The following is a 24365-nucleotide window of genomic DNA, read 5'->3' on the forward strand; positions in this document are numbered from 1 at the left end:
AACAAAATGGCCATTCTGCAAGAATAAGAACTATGTGTGGACTCAGTAACATGAATATTTACTCTTGAAGATTCATTTGTTACCACTGCTGAATGCCTAACTTGCCAACAGCAGCAACCTATCCTCAACTTCTTATGTGATAGCTTTATTAGTTTTCAATTACCGCATAAACATTATCACAAAATTAGCAGCTCATAACAATGCACATTTTTTTATTTCAGTTTCCATGGGTCGTGAGTTTGGACATGGCTTAGCTGAGTCCTTTATATGACATCTAGTTGTTTAATAACATCACCAACATTTCATTATCAGACTTTAAAATATAGCCCATGACTGTCCAGTAGAAATACAACGGGAACCACATATGTAATTTCAAATTTTCTATGAACCATGTTAAAAACGTGAAAATAGTTGAAATTTATTGTCACATTTTATTTAACCAAACTATTCAAATATTATAATTTCAGCATGTAATCAGAAAAAAATTATTAATGAATCCCTTTTTCATGCTAAGTCACCAAAATCTGATATGTATGTTATACTTGTAGCATATCTCAGTTCAGATTAGTCATATTTCCAGTGCCTAATAACCACAAGTGGCCAGTGGCTGGATCGGAAAACACAGTTATAGACATTTTAATGGATATGCAGTGGTAACTCACTGTGGTTTCAGTTTGTGTTTTCCTTATACCTAAATGGGTATGTTTACATTTACTTACTCGCTATTTATCTTCTTTTGTATAATGTCTATTCAAATATCCAGCAACAGGTGAATGGATACAAAAATTGTGGTATATTTATACAATGGAAAAGTATTCAATAAAAAGGAATAAACTACTGATTCACGCAATAACCTGGGTGAATCTCAATTTATTATCCTGAGTGAAGACAACCAGACTCAAAAGAACACATACAAAATGAGTCCATGTGTTTGAAATTTTAGAACAGGCAAAATGAATCAAGAAAGAAAGTAAAAAGGTGACTATACGTAGTAGGTATGTGTGAGTGATGACAAAATTGCACAAGAAATCTTTTTGTAGTGATGGAAATGCTTCATATCTAGTTTGGAGTGGTGACTACGCAGATACATACATTTGTCACAATTTATTGAACTACATGTTTAAAATGGGTATGTTTTGTAATTATATGTAAATTATACTCCAATAAAATTGATTTAAAGAGTAAAACCAGTTCATTGTTAGTAGTACCTGTTATGTAATTAGCAGGCCGAGTGCAATGCAAAACTAAGGGGTCCCTTATTTAAAAAGTATTAAGAATTTCAAGACTGTGACAGTAGAGGGAGTTTTTTACTGAATACCCCATGATAGATAGTACATGGCTTATAGCAGGTCCCAGTAAAGTTCTGCTGAATAAATTTAAGAATTTGGGTATCTTAGTGCCCAGCACTTTCTATGTGAGGACAGCATAAGACCTCTTCCTAGTTCTGCTGTTTGTTCCATAGACCTGAGGAAAGAGAATGCTGAATACATTTTTAAAAATGCTATTCATAAGTATGATAGAGAAAACTACTGATTAAAAGTTGTTTTACTTTTAAATTATTTGAAAATGTGAATAAATATAACTCGGTAACTAACATGAAGAGAATATACTTTAGTTGAGTGGGCAGAAATGATATAGGAATCATGAGGTAAAAAAGAATTTTGTCCTTTAGATATTTTATATTGTTAGTTCCAAGCTGACTTACAGTGGCAATGTTATACTTAGTATGAGTCAGAAAACGAGCTAATGGAGATATAGAGATAAAATAGGTGCATATAATTGTGCAGTGGTTTGTCTTCTTTATAAATCAATTTTTTGGTCATGTTCCAATTAACTTTTCTAAGGACTCTAAATGTAATCCATACTGCCATAGCCTTTTCACTGGGACTTTGTTCTAGTGCTCCTTAACGGACCTCAGAGTTGTTATAACAGAGGCATTTGAACCTATTTAAATAATGTGTTAGGGACTGAATGTACCCGCACCCCATATCATATGTTGAAGCTCTAATACCCCCACCCCAGTATGACTGTACTTGAATAAGGAAGTAATTAGGGTTAAATGAGGTCGTAAGTTTAGGGTCTCAATCCAATCAAATTAGTGTCCTTATCAGAAGAGCCACTGAAGATCTGTCTGCTTGCTTTCCGCATGCATTCATTGAGGCAAGACCATGTGAGGGTACAGTAAGGCCGCCATGTGCAGGCCAGGAAGAGAGGGCTTGTCAGAACTCAGAACCTGCTGGACCTTGACCTGGGACTGCCAGCCTCCACAACTGTGAAAAAATAAATATTTGCTGTTTAAGCCACCCAGCCTAGGGTATTTTGTTATGGCAGCCTGAGCTATTAGGCAATATTCTATACAATATAAAATATGTAATCTGCATAATTTGATTCAAATAGCGACTAGCTTAATCACATAATGTAAGCAAACTTATAGCATTATAAGGAGATTTATATGAATGTATGGATCTTAAAAATTTGAGAAACTCATATGGTAACTTTTCCCTAAAGGATATTTACAGTGACTCCACTTTATTACTCACTGTCTTAAACCAAGGGGTATTTTGAAAAAAAAAAAAAAAATTAGAAAGAAAAACTGGGGTGTTGAGTGTTTAGAGGTATCACTTAAATATAAATATTTAAAATGATGGCTGGGTGGCTGAGTGTCACTGTGCCTCTCCTACTCAAAAACTTATTTTAGAAATTAAAATATTAAGAGAGGAGATGATAACACAATACTAATTAAACAGTCTCCTGAAAAATATGGCCATAAAGCTAATGAAAAATCATTGAGTTAACTTATTTCCCATGTCAGTACGCCTCAGATGGATCACTGGTAAAATTGGAATGGTAATGGTAACTATCTGGTATGTTAATTGGGATGATTAGTGGCTTAATGCACCCTAAATGGCAGTTAGCACAGTACCTGCAGCATAATAAATATAATAAGTGTCAGCTATGATATGAATGTTTTATTGCTTCGTTTCAAAAGTGACACCATTAATGTAATTCCAATCTATGTGAATATGGGCTTTTTGAAATAGATTGATGTCTATTTCAAAAAAAAGAAAAAATAGGAGAACAAGTCAACTTAATTTTTGTAGTTGCTTATTGAAAAGGCCTGATGCAGACGCTGACCTGATTTCTCAGACTTTTCTTTGGCTCAAAGTCTTTGCTCCTAATTCTTTGAGGGAGTGCAGTCTGTGGGATATAACTGTTTTCCTGATATCCAGTTATGTTGCATTATTGGAGGCTTAAATAGCAATGAATTTTCTCTCTTGTCTAGCTGCAGTTTTTCCCGTTTCAGCCACTGTATCATTGCTGACAGCATGTCCCAGTGTCACACCTTTATAGAACTTGTCAGATGCATGTGATAAAACTATGGCTCCTAGGGAAAGTACAGAGATTCCAGTCTCACAGGGAAGAAGCTGTATGCTGACCTTCTCTTATAAGCCTTCTCAAGTTCTGCCTCTCATTTCAAGAAACTCTGCCTTAAACAATCAAAACAAAGACATCTGTCAAAAACATGTGGTTCTGTAAATACCAAGATGATTCTTTGCTCCTGCTAAAGTTGGCAAATGAAAGCTTGGGTATTAGAAACAGGGAAAGTAAAATGGCTGGTTACTGGGGACTGATAAAGATGGGGATCAAAGGAATTTTAGGAAGTTCCTAAAGCCAAACACACAGATGGGACCTGTTCTTGAAATGTCCAGGAAAAGAGTATAGGGCCCAGCACATAGTAGATAACCTTCGTAAATATTTTATGAATTAAAAGTCATGGCCCTACTTCTGCCACAGAGAAGGTTAAATTATTTCTTTTTAGTCTTCACCTGTAATCCTGGAGCGTCATGTAATATATGTTGGGGAAAAAATCAGAAAATGGCATTTCATCTTGTGGCATTTGTTGATTTTAAGTATTTTCATGAACACATGTTCCCTGGTCAGTTTTGAACTGTGCTGGTTTTTCTTTCTATGAATAATGGCAATTCTGTTAGGCCCTTGAAGCAGACAATACAGACTAGTAAGGGGATAAAGAACTTTCAGAGTTTTGTTTCAGGTCATCCAGATGTGCTAACATTTAGGTTATAGGTAAGAGAAAATTCTGTCTCTATTCTCAAATTTCAGTTAAGAATTTAAAAAATATATATTTTAAAGGTCTAACTTTTATATAAAAGTTTAAATTGCTCTAAAAACATACAAATTCCAAATGCAAGCTCCTATGTCATTTTCAACTTTATTCAGAACATTTTGCAAATTAAGATTTTACAATTTAACATTTTACAATTAGAAATTTTATCTGCTACTACATAAGTTGCAAACTTTTCAAAACACTACAGAAAATCCTTTATTTCTTTGGATTTTTCTGTTCCATGCTGAGCTCCTGAGATATATTTTTTCTTTCAGCTTCATTTTCATCTTCCTGTGAAATAAATTTTAGAAAACATTAAAATATAAACTGTAGGGCATTTTATTAGCTATACCTAATACATTTTAACTCTGTTTCTCTCAAGAATTGACTGTTGTGATTCCAGTAATCCTAGGGAAGGCTATAAACAAAATGGTAAAATTATGTAACATTTAAATATTTATAGTGGGTGCTGTTTTGTACTACATATCGTCTAAAAATAACTATATTTTTAAAAGCAACTTATTTTATCAACGACCTAAAAATTACTTTTGAAAACACCTGCCACTAAAAAGTGTCCTTGTTAGGGGGTGAATCAGATATTTTTACTTCACTGTTTGATGAAAAGCAATAAATTTAACTTCTAAGACACTGTATGTGCTCCTGCATGGCCTTTTTGTCTCATCTAGTAGCATGCTTCCTTGACAGGTCTGCCAATTTTCCAATTACTGGTACCGCCATATGTTATCTGAAGATCAGTCAGCTCTAAAACAGGAAACATGGGCATGTCAGGCTATAGAATTCTTACAACCGTCTACAGTTTCCATTCTAAGTGGTGGCTTTGTAATTCACAACAGGTTCTTGTGGAACATGGTGAATAAATGAAGTGATACCATAATGTCTGCTTCCATAGGAATGAAGTGCATCTTGTTTTCAGTATTAAATGGTGACCTCCAAAGTATAAATAATGAGAGTCTGGAAAAATATTTCATCTTACAATTTGAAGCCCATTTCATCATACCTGTTCCTTCAACAATACCCAAAAAGCAGTCCTGCTTTCCTAATATTTATGATTTATCAAGATCTTTCATTTTTATTTTCTGAATTAAAAGCATTGACAAACTCTTTGATTTCATTAAAGCAGCAGTAGCTACTTCTTGAGTATATCTAGACAAGAGTAATAATAGAAGTTATCTCAAACACATCACCCTGTATCTCTATATCTTATAAAACCAAATTCAATTCAATTAAATAATTGTTGAGCTCTGCTTAGTAAATTGACTTTATAAACAAATGCAAATCATTTTTCCCGTGAAAAACTACACCTTTGCCTGTAAAAATTAAGATGGAGAAAGCTTCCTTTATAAACTGTGTCTCTAAATTCAACAGCATCTGTGATTTAGTCTTTGTCAACACCAGGAAAGTAGAGAAATTATATTGTCAACAAACCTGAGTCATTATAGATATGTGGGATACAAGGGATGGTGTTTTGAATATCATTTTGGCAATGTAATTTTAATATATTTTTTAAGCATAAAATCCACTGCATTTTATTTAATATTTTTTTTAACTTCTCTCCACTGAACAGAGATATTATGTTTAACTCTTGAAAATCTATTCATGAACAGGTAGTTTCCACTTTAGACAAGAGTTTCTAAAGATTACATTTTAATGACATCCTAATAAAAAAGCAAATCTTACTCTACCCTTTCCACTGCCTTCTTCAGGTGACACACTGACAGAAAGTGTTAAATCAGCATGTAAAAGTGGCAAGAGATTTTTGTTAGGTAGCATTGAATTTGTCTATATGTTCCCCAAAACATATAGGGCTATCTTTTGTCTTATATTCTACCATCGAACAGGGCACATTCAGTACATAGTTGGAGTCCAGTAAATGTTTTCTGAACTATATTAAACAGTGGAGCAAAAAAATGAGTAAAAGAGAGGTATGCCTAAGCTAATACGTAATTCAGAAAAGCACAATATCCTTGCTTATGCAGTAGTCACACTTCTAGCAATTAGAACTTACTAGAACAGTACTGAAAACAGAAATAAGCTACACTGTCTGAAGCAATATCAGACAAGACAGCCATTATCAAGCTCATATCCTTTAATATGTACAAGAATGGAGCTTTTATCATGTGGAAAGCCTAACTTCCTACACCAACATGACTTACTGGTTTAACAAGCTTGGTTATGCAGTTGTCCTAGCAACCTTCAATGATGTTCTAAGTTAAAAGAGAAATGTAAATGCTTAATAATGACACTGAGGGCTAGGAATTATCTCTATGCTTTACTTTCATATTTAACTAACATTCTTCACATAATCCCTGTCATTTTATAGTCGAATTTTTCTTAGTAATAAAGCAAGGTTTACATATGCATGTCTTTTGTAACATTGCCTGCTGTTCAGGATAGGTCCAAAAACTGTATCACACTTTCCTTTATGCTTGAAGACATGTCTTAAAATATCTTGCCTTTCTATGCCTTTAAACCATTTGTGTAAGTAACAAGATCCAATCTGTTTCTTCCTTGTACAAGGATAGCTGTGATCGGGATGTAGAAAAGAATCATGGAGGGGTGGAGAGGCATTTAATCCTAACTGCTAAAGAATAACCAATCAGAATTGCTATAGTATAGTATCATCAAAATAAAGTAACACTAATAGATTTTATTACTAGAAATAAAAGCACTGGAATTAAGAGACAATAAAGCTCTAAAAAGGATTTTAGAGGTTGTTTTGACTTTTTTTTTTAGAAGTGCTAATTTGTGTTTCTAACTTTGCAGAACAATTTTTGTAAGAATTTTATGTGCAGTTCAAGATTAATAAAATCATTACAATAGCTCAGGCAGAGTATCAAGTATCATTGACAAATGGCTGCATAAAGAATTGGAAATGCTAAGAAAGGAAGTTTGTTTTGTTTTTTCCAAAGTATTTCTTCACTACTCAATATTAAAGGCAGGCAAAATTTTCTTCTGATAGGTGGCAGGGTTGTGTTTTTTTTGGTCAATTCTTTGCTGAGATAAGACATCTGTTTGTTTCCCAGTGAAAGACCTTGCCACACGGATCATTTTCTTAGTGACAGCCCTGACAAGTTTGACATTTGTTTCATGAAGTGTTCTGAGCAGCCAGCAAAAAAATGTACCCTTTGGGGCTACTGGAAAGTAGACAGAATTACCTCTTAATGTTTAAGCTTGTTAATTCATACTCCAGAAAACATGTCAATGGCTAGTTACATGTGGAATTTCAAGAATATGCACTCATATAACAATAACGTTCATAACATCAAATAATTAAATGTGGTTCCTTAGTCTTCTTGCTCTTTTCACACTGACAACGTTGTTGTAGTGAGGAGAATGATAATTTCTAGGCATACACATGTAATTATGGTCTAATGCTCCATTTGGCAAATGAGACTAAAAGACTATTCTAATAGAGAAATAAGTAAAAACACTGCCATTTTAAGCTAAACTCAATCCCTCTTACCATTGAACAAAACTTGCAAGATTTTGTTTAAATGTTACTCAGTTTGCACCATCAATTTGCAATAAAGATGCCTTCTATTTTTCTTTATTTACAAATTTCACTTAGTTCTCATAATAGTTCAAAGAATTGATAAAACTATTGATCTGCTTTTCCTTTCTCTTAGGAGGTAACCAACTCCAAACAAATGCCAATTATTTTAGCAGCTGAAATTTCTACTGCTCGAGTAATATTTAGATTTAAATTACAGTCTACAAGTATAGATAACTGTATTTATGCTGTAGACTGCCATGTTTTAAATTTCTTTTAAAAGTAGAATCACACAAAGTGACAACTTTCCTTATTGTTTCTTTGTATCTTTGAAGATGACTTAGACACAGCACAACCTTAACCAAGTGATAAAATAAAGGTTAACATCACCAGTGAGACATTAACACTAACCCTTTGCTAAGATGCACTGAAAACAGCACATAGACTCTGGTCTGTGGTCGCCTTCCCGATAATGCACAACCTCAGTCTCATCATGAGAAAACATCAGTTTAAACATTACAAAATAACTGAACAGTAGTCTTCGAAAGTGTCAAGGTCATGAAAGACAGAAAAAGCTCGGACTATCACAGATTGGAAGAAACTAAGGGGACATCATCACTAAACGCCATGTGGGATCCTAGAACATAAAAAGGACTTTAGTGGGAAAACTGGCAAAATTTGAGTATTGGTTCACGCAATAGCTGATAGTATTGTCTTGATGTTAATTTCCTGGTTTCAATAATTTACTTTCGCTACAGAAGATGGTAACAATACAGGAAACTGGATGAACGGCAAAGGTGGATTATTAGTACGCTTTTTGCAACTTTTCTGTAAGTCCAATATTATTTCAAAATAGATCATAAAAATAAAAATGGCTACTTAATGAAAATTTTCTAAATCCAAAGTAACTGTGAAATATGCTCAAAGATTGTATGTGGGGGAAAAAAATCTAAGGCACCTGTAGCTCCTACACTGAAAATGTACGGCTAAAATAGTTTGCTTTTCATTGTTTTACTTAAAATTTCTTTCCTGAGTACCTTAAATGTTCATAGTGATTATGTGAATTTTTTATTTTATTATCTGTGCTTTCATGTATTTTCTTTTTTTCTCCTCTGTATATGGATTACTTTCACAATCAGAAAACATAAGCTTTCTTTTAATAATTCCCTTTATAATCTGGCAACTTAAACTATTTCCAGAAATAAGTAACCCTATTGGGGATCTATGTTTACAAAAAGAATGATGTAAGTTATTTTATTTCACTGAATTTGCTGTTCACAACAAAGACACATGATGGTACCAGAGTAAAATGAAGTGAGAAGGTACAGCTAAGCACTGACAAAGTATTTCTATTTTCTTATCATATATTTTTTAGATTTTAAATATACCATTGACTAATCAGAGAAGGAAGAATTACTGTAAATAGATTCAAATAAGCAGTCAAAATCATCTATATGCTTTAATAATGTCCTTTTTAAATGTATTTATATCTATATCTATATAGTTTCTGGTGAAAAAATATGTAAACACATTTAACCTGTTCTATTAGTTATAGAACAAATGTCGAAAAGCAATATATGTTGTTCCAATCTGTGGTCAAAAACCTTTTTATTCAGTTAAAACACATACCAGATATAACTCTCAACAGCAGTTAAGACTGTGCTTTTAATACAGAAAATATGCTGCTGTTGCACAATGAGGAAAAATTTATCTTAATAACTGGAAAAATACTGATGATAATGAAAATGTTTTAGGCAAAATGAGCACACTGCATGCTTCAGACTAAAATTAATTAGAGTTTTTAACGTTTTACAATTCCACCATAATTCTTTAAATGGTGCATTTACTTCATAGTAATAAATACTTGGATCATTAAGTAAAGTGCAAAATGTGTGTGATGTGCTACATTAAACAACCTTTGGCCCTTTTTTCTGTACTTCTGCATTCAGTTTTCCAATGCATTGAATAAGCAATTGAATACCACAATTAAATTTCCTGACTTTGCATATTTCAGATTCTTATTTCATTTAATACAAAAGGCAATTAATCTACCATTTTACGACTGAATTCCAACTTTAGTGGGCCATGATAGACACTGAAATGAACTTACAAGAAATGCTTAATTAAATTTACTGTAAAAAGCATAAGAGGTTTTTTCTTATGACAGAAGTTGCATATTTAATTAGAAAGTCTAGGGCTATATTGTAAAATTAAAGTAACTAGGGAGGTTCTTAGTAAACCTAGCTCAAACATGTATGTCATTAAACAGAATGGAGCTATTTTATAAATTTCTCCCTTTTTTTCTCTACTTACTGATTCAAACAAAAGACAGCTAATCAAAGAAATCTCCCTTTGTTTAATATTATAAAATCATATTCTTTATTTTAATAGCAACTAAGATAGATAAAAGGGCAATAATGAATTTCTAATTTCATGTATGAGAATACATGAATAATTCTATTTCATTTGTTGAGCAATCACTTATCTCTCCAATTTGTGATTATGGAGCAAATCTAGTATAGTAGGTTTGCTTTTCTAAGTCTTTCCTTCTTCCTGTCACCTTTACTTCTTTGTGGTGCCTTTTGGTAGCATGGAAATGGGGAACTTAAAAATAAGATTTGGAAAAAGGGGAAGTCATCACGGACACCACAGAAATACAAAGGATCATCCAAGAATACTATGAAGGACTATATGCCACCAAATTCAATAACCTAGAAGAAATGGACACGTTCTTAGAAACATATAGCCTTCCAAGGCTGAACCATGAAGAACCGGAAAATCTAAACAGACCGATCACCAGTAACGAAATTGAATCAGTTATTCAAAACCTTCCCAAAAACAAAACTCCTGGGCCAGATGGCTTCACTAGTGAATTCTACCAAACCTTCAAACAGGATCTAATACCAATCCTGCTCAAACTCTTCCCAAAAATTGAAGAAGAGACAGTACCCCCTAACTCATTTTATGAGGCCAACATTACCCTGATACCAAAACCTGGTGAGGACAACACAAAAAAACAAAACTACAGACCAATATCTCTGATGAATACAGATGCAAAAATCCTAAACAAAATTCTAGCAAATCGAATACAACAATGCATTAAAAAGATTATTCATCAAGACAAGTGGGGTTCATCCCAAGGGCACAAGGATGGTTCAACATCCGCAAATCCATCAATGTGATACATCACATAAACAAAATAAAGGACAAAAATCATATGATTATATCAATTGATGCAGAAAAAGCATTTGACAAGATACAACATCCATTTATGATTAAAACACATAATAAAATAGGTACAGAAGGAAAATATCTTAACGTAATAAATGCCATCTATGACAAACCCTCAGCTAAGCTCATAATTAATGGTGAAAAACTGAAGCCCTTTGTTCTACGTTCAGGAACACGACAGGGCTGTCCCCTATCACCTCTGCTTTTCAACATAGTGTTGGAAGTCCTCGTCAGAGCAATCAGGCAAGAGAAAGAAATAAAAGGCATCCAAATTGGGAATGAAGAAGTTAAAATATCACTCTTTGCAGATGACATGATGCTATGTATAGAAAACCCTAAAGACTCCACCAAAAAGCTATCAGAAACAATCAACGAATACAGTAAAGTTGCCGGCTACAAAATCAACGTACAAAAGTCCATTGCATTCCTACATACTAACAATGAAATCTCAGAAAAAGAAATACAAAAAAACAATTCCCTTTGCAATTGCAGCAAAAAGAATAAAATACCTAGGAATAAACTTAACCAAGGATGTGAAGGATTTATATGCTGAAAAGTATAAAACATTTTTGAAAGAAATTGAAGATGACACAAAGAAATGGAAAGATATTCTGTGCTCGTGGATTGGAAGAATCAACATAGTTAAAATGGCCGTATTACCCAAAGCAATATACAGATTTAATGCAATCCCCATCAAAATCCCAATGGCTATTTTTAAGGAAATAGAACAAAAAATCATCAGATTTGTTTGGAACCACAAAAGACCCCGAATAGCCAAAGCCATCTTAAGAAAAAAAAACAATACTGGAGATATCACACTTCCTTACTTTAGCTTGCGCTACAGGGCTACAATAATCAAAACAGCATGGTATTGGCAGAAAAACAGACACATAGACCAATGGAATAGAATTGAGAACCCAGAAATAAAACCACATAATATGGACAGATAATTTTTGACAAAGAAGCAAAAAACACACAATGGAGAAAAGATAGCCTCTTCAATAAATGGTGCTGGGAGAATTGGATAGCCACGTGCAAAAGAATGAAACTGGACTGCTGTCACCATGTACCAAAATTAATTCAAAATGGATCAAAGACTTAAGCATAAGACCTGACACAATAAACTGCATAGAAGAAAACATAGGTACTAAACTTATGGACTTTGGGTTCAAAGAGCATTTTATGAATTTGACTCCAAAGGCAAGGGAAATAAAAGCTAAAATAAATGAATGGAACTATATGAAACTTAAAAGCTTCTGCACAGCAAAAGAAACCACCGACAAAATAAAGAGGCAACCAACTGAATGGGAGAAGATTTTTGCAAACAGTGCCTCTGATAAGGGGTTAATATCCAAAATACACAAGGAACTCATGAAGCTCAACAACAGAAAAACAACCGAATTGAAAAATGGGTAGACGACCTGAAGAGACATTTCTCCAAAGAGGATATACAAATAGCAAATAGACATGAAACAATGCTGAACATCACTAATCATCAGAGAAATGCAAATAAAAACCACAATGAGATATCACCTCACCCCAGTCAGAATGGCTGTCATCAACAAGACAAATAGTAACAAGTGTTGGAGAGGTTGTGGAGAAAAAGGAACCCTCATACACTGTTGGTAGGAATGCAGACTGGTGCAGCCGCTATGGAAGGCAGTGTGGAGGTTCCTCAAAAAATTATGAATAGAATTACCATATGACCCAGCAATCCCTCTCCTGGGTATCTACCCAAAAAATCTGAAAACATTTATACATAAAGACACGTGTGCTCCAATGTTCACTGCAGCTTTGTTTACAGTGGCCAAGACATGGAAACAACCAAAGTGTCCTTCGATAGATGAATGGATAAAGAAGTTGTGGTGTATATACACAATGGAATACTATTCAGCGGTAAGAAAAGATGATATAGGAACATTTGTGACAACATGGATGGATCTTGAGAGTATAATGCTAAGCGAAATAAGTCAGACAAAAAAGCAGAGAACCCTATGATTTCACTGACATGTGATATATAAACCAAAAACAACAAAGAAACAAGACAAACAAATGAGAAACAAGAACTCATAGACACAGACAATAGTTTAGTGGTTACCAGAGGGTAAGGGGGGAGGAAGGGTGGAAGAGAGGGTAAGGGGGATCAAATATATGGTGATGGAAGGAGAACTGAGTCTGGGTGGTGAACACACAATGGGTAACCACAATGGGAAGTATAGATGATGTAATACAGAATTGTACACCTGAAATCTATGTAATTTTACTAACAATTGTCACCCCAATAAATTAAAAAATAAATTAATAAGATTTCGATTTCCCATGTATGATTGGGTATCAAGAAGGAATCTCTCTGACCTGGGAAGAAAGACCTTAAGGATTTGCACAGTTATCTAAGGAAGGCATATATATTTGTAGCAAAGGAAATGAAGATCAGTGAGTGGAAAGTGAAAGTCTAGCAAAATAAGTGGGATATAAAAAGAAAATAAAATGAATGACGGATAGTATGTGTGAGTTAGGATAGACTCTAAATGAGCCTAAACCCAATTCCCTAAGTTTATAACCTTCCCAGAAACGTGGAAAAAAAAACACAACTTTTATAAGGTGAATTTTTAGGTACGTAAGATTTGGTGCTAACTTGCTGGAGGCTAAAAAGACCACCATACTTTTTTCTTCTTCTGACAGTTGAGTTCTTATATGATGAATATGTTTCATAACCCTTGAGGAGCTTATGATCTTAAAAAACAAACAAAAAAACCTCTCTTTCTCTAGCAGATTTCTAATATTTGGGAAAGAAGCATAGAAATCTACATTAGAGGCCCCACATTGATAACTTTCCTTCACTTATAACATTTTTAGTTTTAAAGATATGAGTTGCTTTTGAAGTATTTAGGTTGGTAAGTTGGTGTGTGGTCATCACTGATTGTAGAAAACAGGAAAACCAAAACCAAAACCCCTCAAATTCCAGAATGAGCCCACAGAAATATATTTGCAAATGAGGACAGCATATGTCTAATATATATTAATTAAACGTTCATGGCACACAAAGATACAATATTTAAAGAGATTCTTTAGTAAACATTTTTGCATAAATTATCGACTATTCACTAAATATAACATTTCAAAATCCAGAATGTGCTAATATTTAAAGACAATACATGTAAACTTCTACTTTCACCATAGGTATACAAGGAGAAGAGACATTTCTAAATTTATGTTTTTTATTTTTTGCCCTAAGTATACACATAGAGATTTTAATTGCCAGGAATTAAAAAAATGCTAAATTAAAAAATGCCAAAACAACGTTTAAAAATGTTTGAGATATGCAAGATCACCAGTCCAATTATACTTCCATAGCCAAGAGATTTCCAAGTTAGATTAAAAAAAAATCAGTAATTGGTGCATTAAGATTTTCACAGATATATATATATATATATATATGTGTATATATATATACACACACAGACATATATGTATATATATATATAAATATATACACATGTATATATTTACATATATGCTATGACTAGCAATTATTCAGCAATAACTGAGGTCATTACACAGCTGAAAAATACTTTTATAGCGTATTTTATTTATTCATTAATATGAGCAATAACCATACCAAAATTGGTATCCTTCCTTGTAATGGATAACTCAAATCTAATCATGAAAAAAGTACTGGACAAATCCATATGGAGAGATAATCTACAAAATAAATGCATTGTACTCTTCAAAAGTGTCAAGGTCATGAAAAGCAAGGAAAAAGTAACTCACAAATTGAGGAGACATGATGACAAAATAAAACCGGGAAGCCTGGACCAGAAAAAGGACATTACTGGCAAAACTGGTAAAATCCAAAAAGTTCTATAATTTACTTAATAATGTTATACTAAGGTTTAGGTTTGATAATTGCTCTATGCTTCTATAAGATGTTAACATAAGGAGAAGCTGGGTACTCCATACTTTTTACACAATTTTTGCAACTTTTAAAATCTAAACTTATTTAAACACAAAAGTAAAAACAGATAAGCAAACAAATCATCTTTGTTAGATAATTTAGTAATAAGTATAGTTTGGTTTCAAATATTATAAAGTTTCTCACCAGAATAGTACGCAGACGTAATCAGAGTTATGACTAACGAGGTTTTGGCATTTCCATGATGTGAACAGCTCATTACAGACTTGATACTATGAATTAAGTATTTACCGCTTGTTGGTAAAAATCATACAGTCATTCAATAATACCGAGTAATGTTGTCCTCATGAAATTCATTGTCGTGTTTTTTGGATTCATGCAATTTATGAAACAAGAAATTTTTATGAAAATAGAACAAGATTCAACCTGTAATATGTTAAAATATAACATGGTCTGTTTTTATTAATATTGTAGATTTTTTTGAGGGGTAGCAGATGTTCTTATTAATACTGACATTTTATTTAAGTACCTTTAATCAGTGGTTAAAAAATAATCTCTATTATGTAGAGGAAAAGAGGTACTTTTCCTTAACAAAAATTTCTCCATAGAAACATCATTTGATCTAATACAGACTTAACTGTGTACAAATGTCAAAACAAAATGAAAATGTTAGTAAATAAAAACCTAAAGAATCATTTTGATTTTTTTCAGTAACCCAATGACAGACTGGATTGTACTGAACAAACAATCTTCTTGTTTTAGAAGAGTCTGAAATACATTTATCCCTTGACTCATATTAAACATTTTAAGATGATCTTAACTCTATTCCTAGAATCCTTCCTTTCATCCTCCCACAAAAACTTACGAACAATGATTGTGTGTCAGACACTGGGCAAGGTGTTGGAAGTAACTAAGATGAATAAAATGTCTTGCTGGCTAGAGGAGCCCATGTTCCAATGTGGTAGGCAGGTGTGCATATAATTACAATGCAATGGAGAAAGCATACAATAAAGTCCATCAGGCATATAAATGTGATAGAAAAGAAAACGGAACTGTAACAATCCATAAGGAGAATTTGTTTTTTAAATGATGAATATTCTACATGTTGGGCTATCACATCAAAATAATATACCCTCCCACATGACCAATATTGTGAATCTTTAAAAACAAATACTCCCTAATGTAACTTAAACTACCCCTTTATTAAGGTGAACAACATTGAGGACTGTATATTTCAGAAATAAACAAGTTTAGAAACTGCATTTTCAAAATTTTACTCCCAAGTGAACAGATTAAGTTGCCTCAAATATCTCTATTTCAACTTGAATGTTATTTTTCCCAAAATGAACCCATTAATCTTCAGTTTTATTTGAAATTAATTGCTCATTAGACAGCCAAGTAACACATCTTCTATGGCACATTAATTTTTCATACATGAAAAAAGTTGACTTTGCTTCAAAAAAATTAAAAATACTATTTTAGATAATTCCACACACACAAAATTCTCTAATAGTGGTGTTTCACAATCAGTGTCAAAAATAAGAGCCACATTTCCACATCTTGAATTTACAGATTATCGCTTAGCCACAATTTGCTTTTTTTTAAAAAAAAGATTAAATGTTTTCTACTGTTTGCTTTAAACTGGTACCACGAAACCATTGATATGTGATTAAATGGTTCAAAAGAGTAGGCCACTCTGCAAGTTCCAATTGACTTATAAAGCTTGCCTGAATATGCATTCATTTAACCAATATTTTCTATGATTGATTAATTATTCTATAAGTATAAAGCATTTCTCAAAATTCTATAATCTAGGCTATAGGACATTGGAAAATTTTTTTAATACATTGACATTTTAAAATATCCTACTTGAATAAGATATTCAGAGAGCTATTAAGTTATCTATGTATACATCCCTCCATGATTGAGTATCAACTATATATTAGGTATTGTGCTAGGTGCTAAAAAATACTGTCATATATAAGTGACGTGGTCCCTGCCTTTTAGATCTTGTAATTTGTGACTAAAACAATTGATAACTTGAGTTGTTTAGTATGACTGCAATTATAATATGTTCAATAAAAGAAAAGTATTGTGCTATTAAACTTTCAATAGAAGGACCTACAAGTTTCAGGGAAGGTCACTAATATCCTGAAAATGACAAATACATTGAGACTTGAAGGATACGGAGTAAGTCAGGTAGAGAATAAAAGGATGAGCATTCCAGGTAGAGGGAACAGTGAGAAGGTTAAGTCAGCTGAAGCTCAGTGGGAGATAGGAAATGACATGGAAAGGTAGACAATACTTGGTTATATTATTTTCTGGTCCTAGCATTACAAAATGCCAGTGGATGGTGTCTTCAGACATACTTTACATTTGTTCTGTTTCTTCTATACAATTTTGTTGTGGAGGAAACTTGGGCTTTGTGGTCAGCAACTGGCAAACCTAGATTCAAATCTGAACTTTGATGCACACACTATCCAAAGCTGTGCAACTTTGAAAAAAATCACCCTTTATGGACCTCATTTTCCCCCTCTATAAAATGGTAGTAACTACAACTGATGGCTAAAGGTATTGAATGAAATAAAATAGCACAGATCCTGGCCCATTTCAGCTTTATCCCTGCCTTCTTCCAGGCTTAACTTTATTACATATTTTATTATTTTTTTATTTACTAAATTTATTGGGATGTCATTGGTTAGTAAAATTATATAGGTTTCAAGTGTCATTTCTATAATACACCATCTATATATTGCACTGTATTTATGTTCATCACCAAGAGTCCTCTATCACCATGTATTTGACCCCTTTTTTGGATTTTAATCATCAATGGTTTACTGACATGCAGGTAGGAAATGGGGAGACTTCAAAAACAGTGCTTTTTTAACTGAACAACCATCACTATGATGTTAAATAGAACCCAAATTCATCTGTCTCTTTAATTTCTTGATCTTGCAATTTCCTTTTTTAAAGTTAAATTTATTGGGGTGACAATGGTTAGTAAAATTACATAGGTTTCAAGTGTACCATTCTATAATACATCATCTACATATCACATTGTGTGCTCACCACCCAGAGTCAGTTCTCTTTCCATCACCATATATTTGACCCCCTTTCCGCTCTTCTACCATCACTCCCTCCCTGCTTACCCTCTGGTAACCAAACTGTTGTCAGTGTCTATAAGATTTTGTTTCTTTATTTGTCTTGTTCCTTTGTTGCTGCCATTTGTGACAACAAGGATGGATCTTGAGATTATCATGCTAAGTGAATTAAGTCAGACAGAAAAAGTTGAGAACCATGTGACTTCACTCATATGTGGGATATAAAACTGAAAGCAACAAAGGATCTTCCAATTTCAATTGTTTGTATTACCAGACTCAAAGATTGCAACAATAAATAATAAGTTAATCAGGTGAATGATTACTCTCAAAGATACTCATTCATAAATGGTAATAATTATGGAAAGGCAGTAATTAAATAATTCTTCAAAATTACAACATGGGCCTTTCATTAGCATTTTTTATGGAAGTTCCTCCCAGAGTTACCCTATAGTCTGCATGATGTTGTAATTGTAGATTAAATTAGATGTAAATTAATACTTTTCTCCCTGAATAAAGCAACAACCCTAGTGTGGTGGTCCAACTGAAATGAAAATAATCTTGGGATCTGGGTAGGTTCAATATATAAGAACAACAAATAATGATTTGCTGTAGAAATTAGATAAATATAGTTCTTGTAGAGTTGACTAAGACCCTTTAAGGCATGTTGTTGCCTTAAAGAAAATAGGTCACAATCACACAGATAAATTCTTCAATTTTTAGAAATATTCAATCATAGAATTGGAATATAAGGTAAAAGTAATTTAATTCACCTCCCTGAAATAATATTTAAATTTTGTTTTTCTTTTACATACACACACACACACACACACACACACACACCCCACACTAAATTGGAAAATATTTTGAATTGGAGAGGCCTTTATAAATACATGGTAAACATGATTATTCCTTATCATATAGCGTTATTTGAATAAATAGTCCATACCACAGGAATGAAATTTCATTGTGAGGCAAATTCCATATATATACATAACCCGGTTAAATGTATTCGTTTCTCTCAAATGTGTTTAACTATCATGGTAGACCCTATGAGAAACATGAACTGATTCTAGATAAGACATGTGGGAAAACCTACTGGGGAATTTCTGTAAAAGTACTCCTCACTCTTAAAATAACACAAGACAGGGATCAGTTCCATTGGCTTGTTTCTCTGTATTATTATGCGAAGACACAATGCTTGAAGCTACTGCAGTCATCTTGTGACTATGAGAGAGAAGCCTAAAGTTAAAAGTCAACACACTGATAATGCCAGAAGACAAAGAAAATATCTTCTTTAATTAATTAACCCTATAACGACCTAATGCTGAATATACAAGGTAGGAAATGTTAAAAGAAGTTGGGTTTTCTGTTACTTGCAGTTAAAGCATCCTTACCAACACAGTATCGGCATCTTTCTTAAATTTCTTCTTTTCCTAGTTCCCATGTCTTTTATTTCTTTTTAACTTCCCTTTATTGTTGTCTTTAGGAATTCTGTTACCCTTTGATAACCTCACTTGGAGATAGCTCTAAACGGTCTCGAATGCCATCTATTTTATGATGACCCTCTAATTTATTTCAGCACTGATAGTATATATTCGATTCTTTAAACTTATATATCATTGCTACTTCATTGAATTGAATTTGGCATTTTAATAGGCATGCCAAATATACCATGTACAAAGCCAAACTCTCAATTCCCCTTCCTAAGCCATCGCCAACCCCCGCATAGAGCTTTATACCTCTCTTGGACTACAATTCACTTATCACTCAAGCCCAAACTCTAGGGTTATTCCTTAATTTCTTTGTCTCCCACACTGGAGACAACTCCTGTTGTCTCTATCACTACAGGGTATCTAAAATCTGTCTAGTGCTTTCCATCTCCATTGTTACCACCTTACTCTAACAGATCATATTTCTTTCCTGCATTACTCTGGTATCTTCCCCATCAACCTTCTTGCTTCTATACTTATACAACCTACTCTCCATATAGCAAACAGCAATCTTTGTAAGACCATATGACATCACATCCTACCCTTGCTTGAAACCCTTTAGTAGCATTGTATTCAGAGTAGAATCCAAGCTCCTGCCATGGCCCATCTGGTGCCCCCTACCTTTCTGGCTTCATCTTGTACAATTCTCCAACTTGCTGAGCTGGCTCAAACATGCTGGTCTTCCCTCTGATTCCTGAACAAATGGCACGAGCTGTTTCCTCTGCCTTGGATTTTGTATGCTTTTTTTTTTTTTTTTTCTGTCATATAGGTCTCAGTCAGTGAGGAATTTTCTGACTTTGTGCACAAACCCAGCCCTTCCTTCACCACTCAGATTGTTCTCTATAACCTTTATCACAATGAAATGATCATTTACTTGCTTCTGTACGTATCATCTGTCTTCCTTCACTAGAGTGTAAGCTCCATGATGGCAGATTTTGTAGCATGCTCAGGAGCTAGTGCCATTCCTATTATATTAAAGCCTCTCAATAAATACTTCTTAAACATATGAATGAATTCCCTACCATATAGATGTGTGGCAAATAAATGTTTTGATTGTTTGACTACTTATTAAATACCAAGGATTTGCATGCATTATATATAATCCTCACAAAAACCAGGCAAGATAAGTATTACCATTCCCATTTCCCATAGAGAAAATTGAGGCTTGGAAACATTAAGGAATGCTATTGGTCATACACCTAAAAATACAAAAGGAGCTGGGCTTCAAACTCAGCTCTGGCTGACTCCAAAGAATTATCTTTCCCATATAACATATGGAGAATTAGAATTGCTCACGATCAATAAATTTTAAAAGCTTCACATGCCTTTACAAATAGATTTTCCCCCCACTAGATACTGACCACATTAATCAGTTATACAAAAAGCTCTTGAGTCTATCTTCCAGAACTGATCCAAAAGCAACCTTCAAATCCAAAACAGTTCAACAATTCTGCTCCCTGAAGATTATTTATAGAAATTTTGATAAACATACAAATTGCCTTTTCATTTTTCAAGCATTCTGACAATATTTAGGATTTGTTGTGTTATATTTCCTAAATCTCATTCAGGAATAGTTGAGGACAATAAAAAGGGTATGGGAAAATGTTGCAACAATCACTTTTTGAGCAACATAAAATTCTGTCTTTACCTTGGGATGACTGCTCTTAAAATAAGCTCATGTAAAGAGGATTTATTATCAAGGTCCATGGCTTTTTCAATTCTTTGACAGCTACCAACACAAAAGCTTACTTTCGGAGAAAGAAAAAAAATAGCCTCTATTTGTAAGAAGAAGATTCATAAGCCTCTACAGAGGTAGGTCCATGAAAGACTCTTGAGGGCTCTTAGGAATCTAGAGAGTTCAAACTCAAGGGTTTCAAAAGAAAATCCTAGTATACTGTTAAATTGAATATAAAACCCTGACATAATGCAACAGTTAACAAAAAAATGAAGTTATAAATTTAAATTTATAAAAATGAAAACATAGGTTGATTTCACAGCCACATTATATGGCAACCATACTGTTAAATCAAAAATACATTAAACATTTAGAAAGTGCTAATTTTCATAATACAGATGTTCAATAATTACCCAGGAAATTTTAACCTTCCATTGCAGTATGAAGGGGTTTTCAAAAAATTATTTTACTTTTCTTATTTTTTCAATTGCTGGGATATATTTTATCACAGACAGAAAATACATCAGTAGAATGTGGTTTCTTTATTCCAATTTTATCTTAAAATAGAAAATAAATTGTACACATTGTGTTCCACTACAGTTTGAAGTGTCTTACTGATGTATTCAACTTCAAGAGAATACTAAAGCAAGAATATAACTGAACAGTCATGTACTAATCTGTGAGAAGAAAATTTCCAGGCATAGAAAACAAGGCCAAGGGCCCTACAGTACAAATGAGGTCAGCATGTTTGAGCACCAGAAAGGTCAGCATATCTGGTATGAGAGTGACATTTTAGGTGTGAGTATGTAGGCAATACTGGTTATTGTATTTGCAAAAATGAGAAACCATCGGAGGGTTTAAGAAGTTAAGTGACAATGATTTGATTTTGTATTTTAAGCTTTTCTGGTTGCAGTATAGAGAAAGAAGGGTAGAGGTTAGGTAAGAATGAAAATAGGGAAAAAAGGCAGAAGGCTATTGCAATAGACCAGATCAAGAAAGATGACAGCTTGAAGTTCTGTAGTAGTGGTGGGAATAAAAACAAGTATGATATGGCTCAGAGTCAGGGCACGCTGATAGGTAGACATGGGGAATAAACAAAAGATAGTAATTAGGAATGATTCCTTTTTCTTTGGCACCCCAGAATGGTATAGAGTTGGGAAAGATTATGAGAGAAGAAAGTTGTGACAGAAATGAGGAAGGGTCAGGAAAGTTTTCTATTTTGACAACATTGAACTTGAGACAATCTTTATTCAATGCAACTGTCAGGCAAACATTTGGATATATGAATATACATCTTAGGAAAAGTGTTCAGGGCTGGTATTAGAAGTCTAGAAGTCCCAACATATAGATATTATGAGATCATCTATATGCAATCATCTAGGGAACACTATACAGATTTTTTAAAAAAATCTATATGCAATCATCTAGGGAACACTATACAGATTTTTTAAAAAAATCTATATGCAATCATCTAGGGAACACTATACAGATTTTTTTAAAAAATCCCCAAGGACTAAGCCATGCTAATACAACTTGGGTACAGTGAAGAATTCAGCTAAGAGGACTGAGGAGTTGCCAGTTATGTAGGAATAAAATTAGAGGACTATAATGGGGGGAAGGTCATATAAACCAAGATAAGAAAACGTTTCAAGAAAGGAGTGATCAACATTGTCAAGTGATGTTGAATGGTCAGATAAGATTCAGACAGAGGCATGACTATTAAATTTGACAAAACAAAGAGATTTTAGTGACAAGACACTTTCAGCATTAAGAGCCTTATCAGTGGAGTAGTGGGGATCACAGGATCAAAGCCTGGCTGAAATTGTATTTTAAGAACGAATGGGAGATACCATTTTGTATTTCATCCTTCCTCTTTAATTCCAGTCCCCAGATGGGCCTGGAAGTAGCCATCTTTGAACCATGAACCATGGTGGAAAGACCAAAAGAATCACAGTAAAATTACTTCGGATAGCCTGGGCTGCTGATAATACTATTACTCAGCTTTTTTGTTAAGCATGATATTTTTATATCTCCTATATTAAACCTTTCCTGCAGCATAAAAATATTCCTCCCCTGAAAACAATATATAATATATTCTTATCCTGGTCTCTAAGACTTTCAGTTTGAATGAACAACAAAAAAACAACTGCAGCATTGATTTTCACAGACTGAGTTTACTGTATATACTGTAAATAGAACATCTTTCAGATCCCCTTGTAGGTTTGCAAGTCCTAATCATGCTGGAAATGATCACGTGGAGCTCAATGCACGTCTGTAAAGAGAACTTTCACACATAGCAGAGTTCTATAAATGCTTTTTTTTTTTAAGTATATATATGTTGCTTTACACCCCAATCATAAAGAAACAGTCAAATCAGAATAATCTTCCCAACTTTAAAAGTGTTCTGTGACATTCTTAATTTACTGCTTTAATGACAGAGGATTATGGTACTATTAAATATATCTATAATACAGGTTACTTTTCAAATTGATTATCACAATGGTAAAAACAATGCACATGATTATGTGATTAGAAAAAATAGGTCTTTAAATAGTTTGATTAAATTAAGTACAATATTATTATTAAATTGTTATTATAAAATTGCTATGAAACCACGATAACTGCTTTAGGACAACAGTAGCGTTAAAACTGGATAAGATAAAATACTTCTATAAAATATAACAAGTGAATCAGCAACTTTATATTATCATAAAAATAATATGGAAATACTAAATTCTTTTCTGCCCTTAGTGAAGTAATTGCCTAATAGACATTTTGGAGATTTGCTCATTTTCATTCTACTTAAGTTCATAGCAGTGATAATGATACCATAGTGGTTTTTAAAGCAATGTGAATTTTTCAGATATGAAGGCTATATGCACACAAAAATTCTTTTTCCTTCTAGATGCTCACTGAAATGGCCAATGGAATTTTTTTAAATATGAGAGAGAGCGCAAGTGAGAACATATGCCTATAATAGTATGGGAATCTAGCAAAGACTACTACCATATTCTAAAAATATCAGGAATATTTGTTGGGATCCATCAAACCAGGTTAGTCCCTGTACTGCTGGCTTTAACAGTACCTTCGGTTCTTCCGTAACTTTCATCTCATTTGTGTATATTCTTGAAAGACTATAAGCATCAAGAGGACAGGGGTTAGTTATATCCTGCCACGAACACCAAAGTATTCCCAGCAACCATAGTATTCCCAGCAACTATTATTGGGCCTTACACTTAGAAGACACTCAGTAAGTAGTTGTTAAATGAAGGCAAGAAAAGCTAGAAAGAAATACACCAGCATGCTAGCAGTGGTCAT

The 24365-nt window shown here is 33.4% G+C and overlaps 1 protein-coding gene across 5 annotated transcripts in view; it reads right to left on the bottom strand.

Annotated features, from left to right (window-relative positions):
• PHF14 (PHD finger protein 14) overlaps nt 1–24365 on the bottom strand; it is a gene marked incomplete at its 3' end in the record, with an annotated part of 188844 nt that overhangs the window by 11644 nt on the left and 152835 nt on the right. For 4 of the 5 annotated variants that reach the window (XM_081079231.1, XM_081079229.1, XM_081079225.1 and 1 more), the window contains one exon: nt 4207–4417. The exons of the other annotated variant lie outside the window; for it this stretch is intronic. In XM_081079231.1, coding sequence (XP_080935357.1) covers nt 4343–4417 — 75 coding nt within the window. Of the gene's footprint in view, nt 1–4206; nt 4418–24365 lie in introns of those variants that run through there. 5 annotated transcript variants of the gene reach the window in all.

The sequence above is a fragment of the Rhinolophus hipposideros genome (assembly GCF_964194185.1).
Source record: "Rhinolophus hipposideros genome assembly, chromosome: 18".
Taxonomy (NCBI): Eukaryota; Metazoa; Chordata; class Mammalia; order Chiroptera; family Rhinolophidae; genus Rhinolophus; species Rhinolophus hipposideros.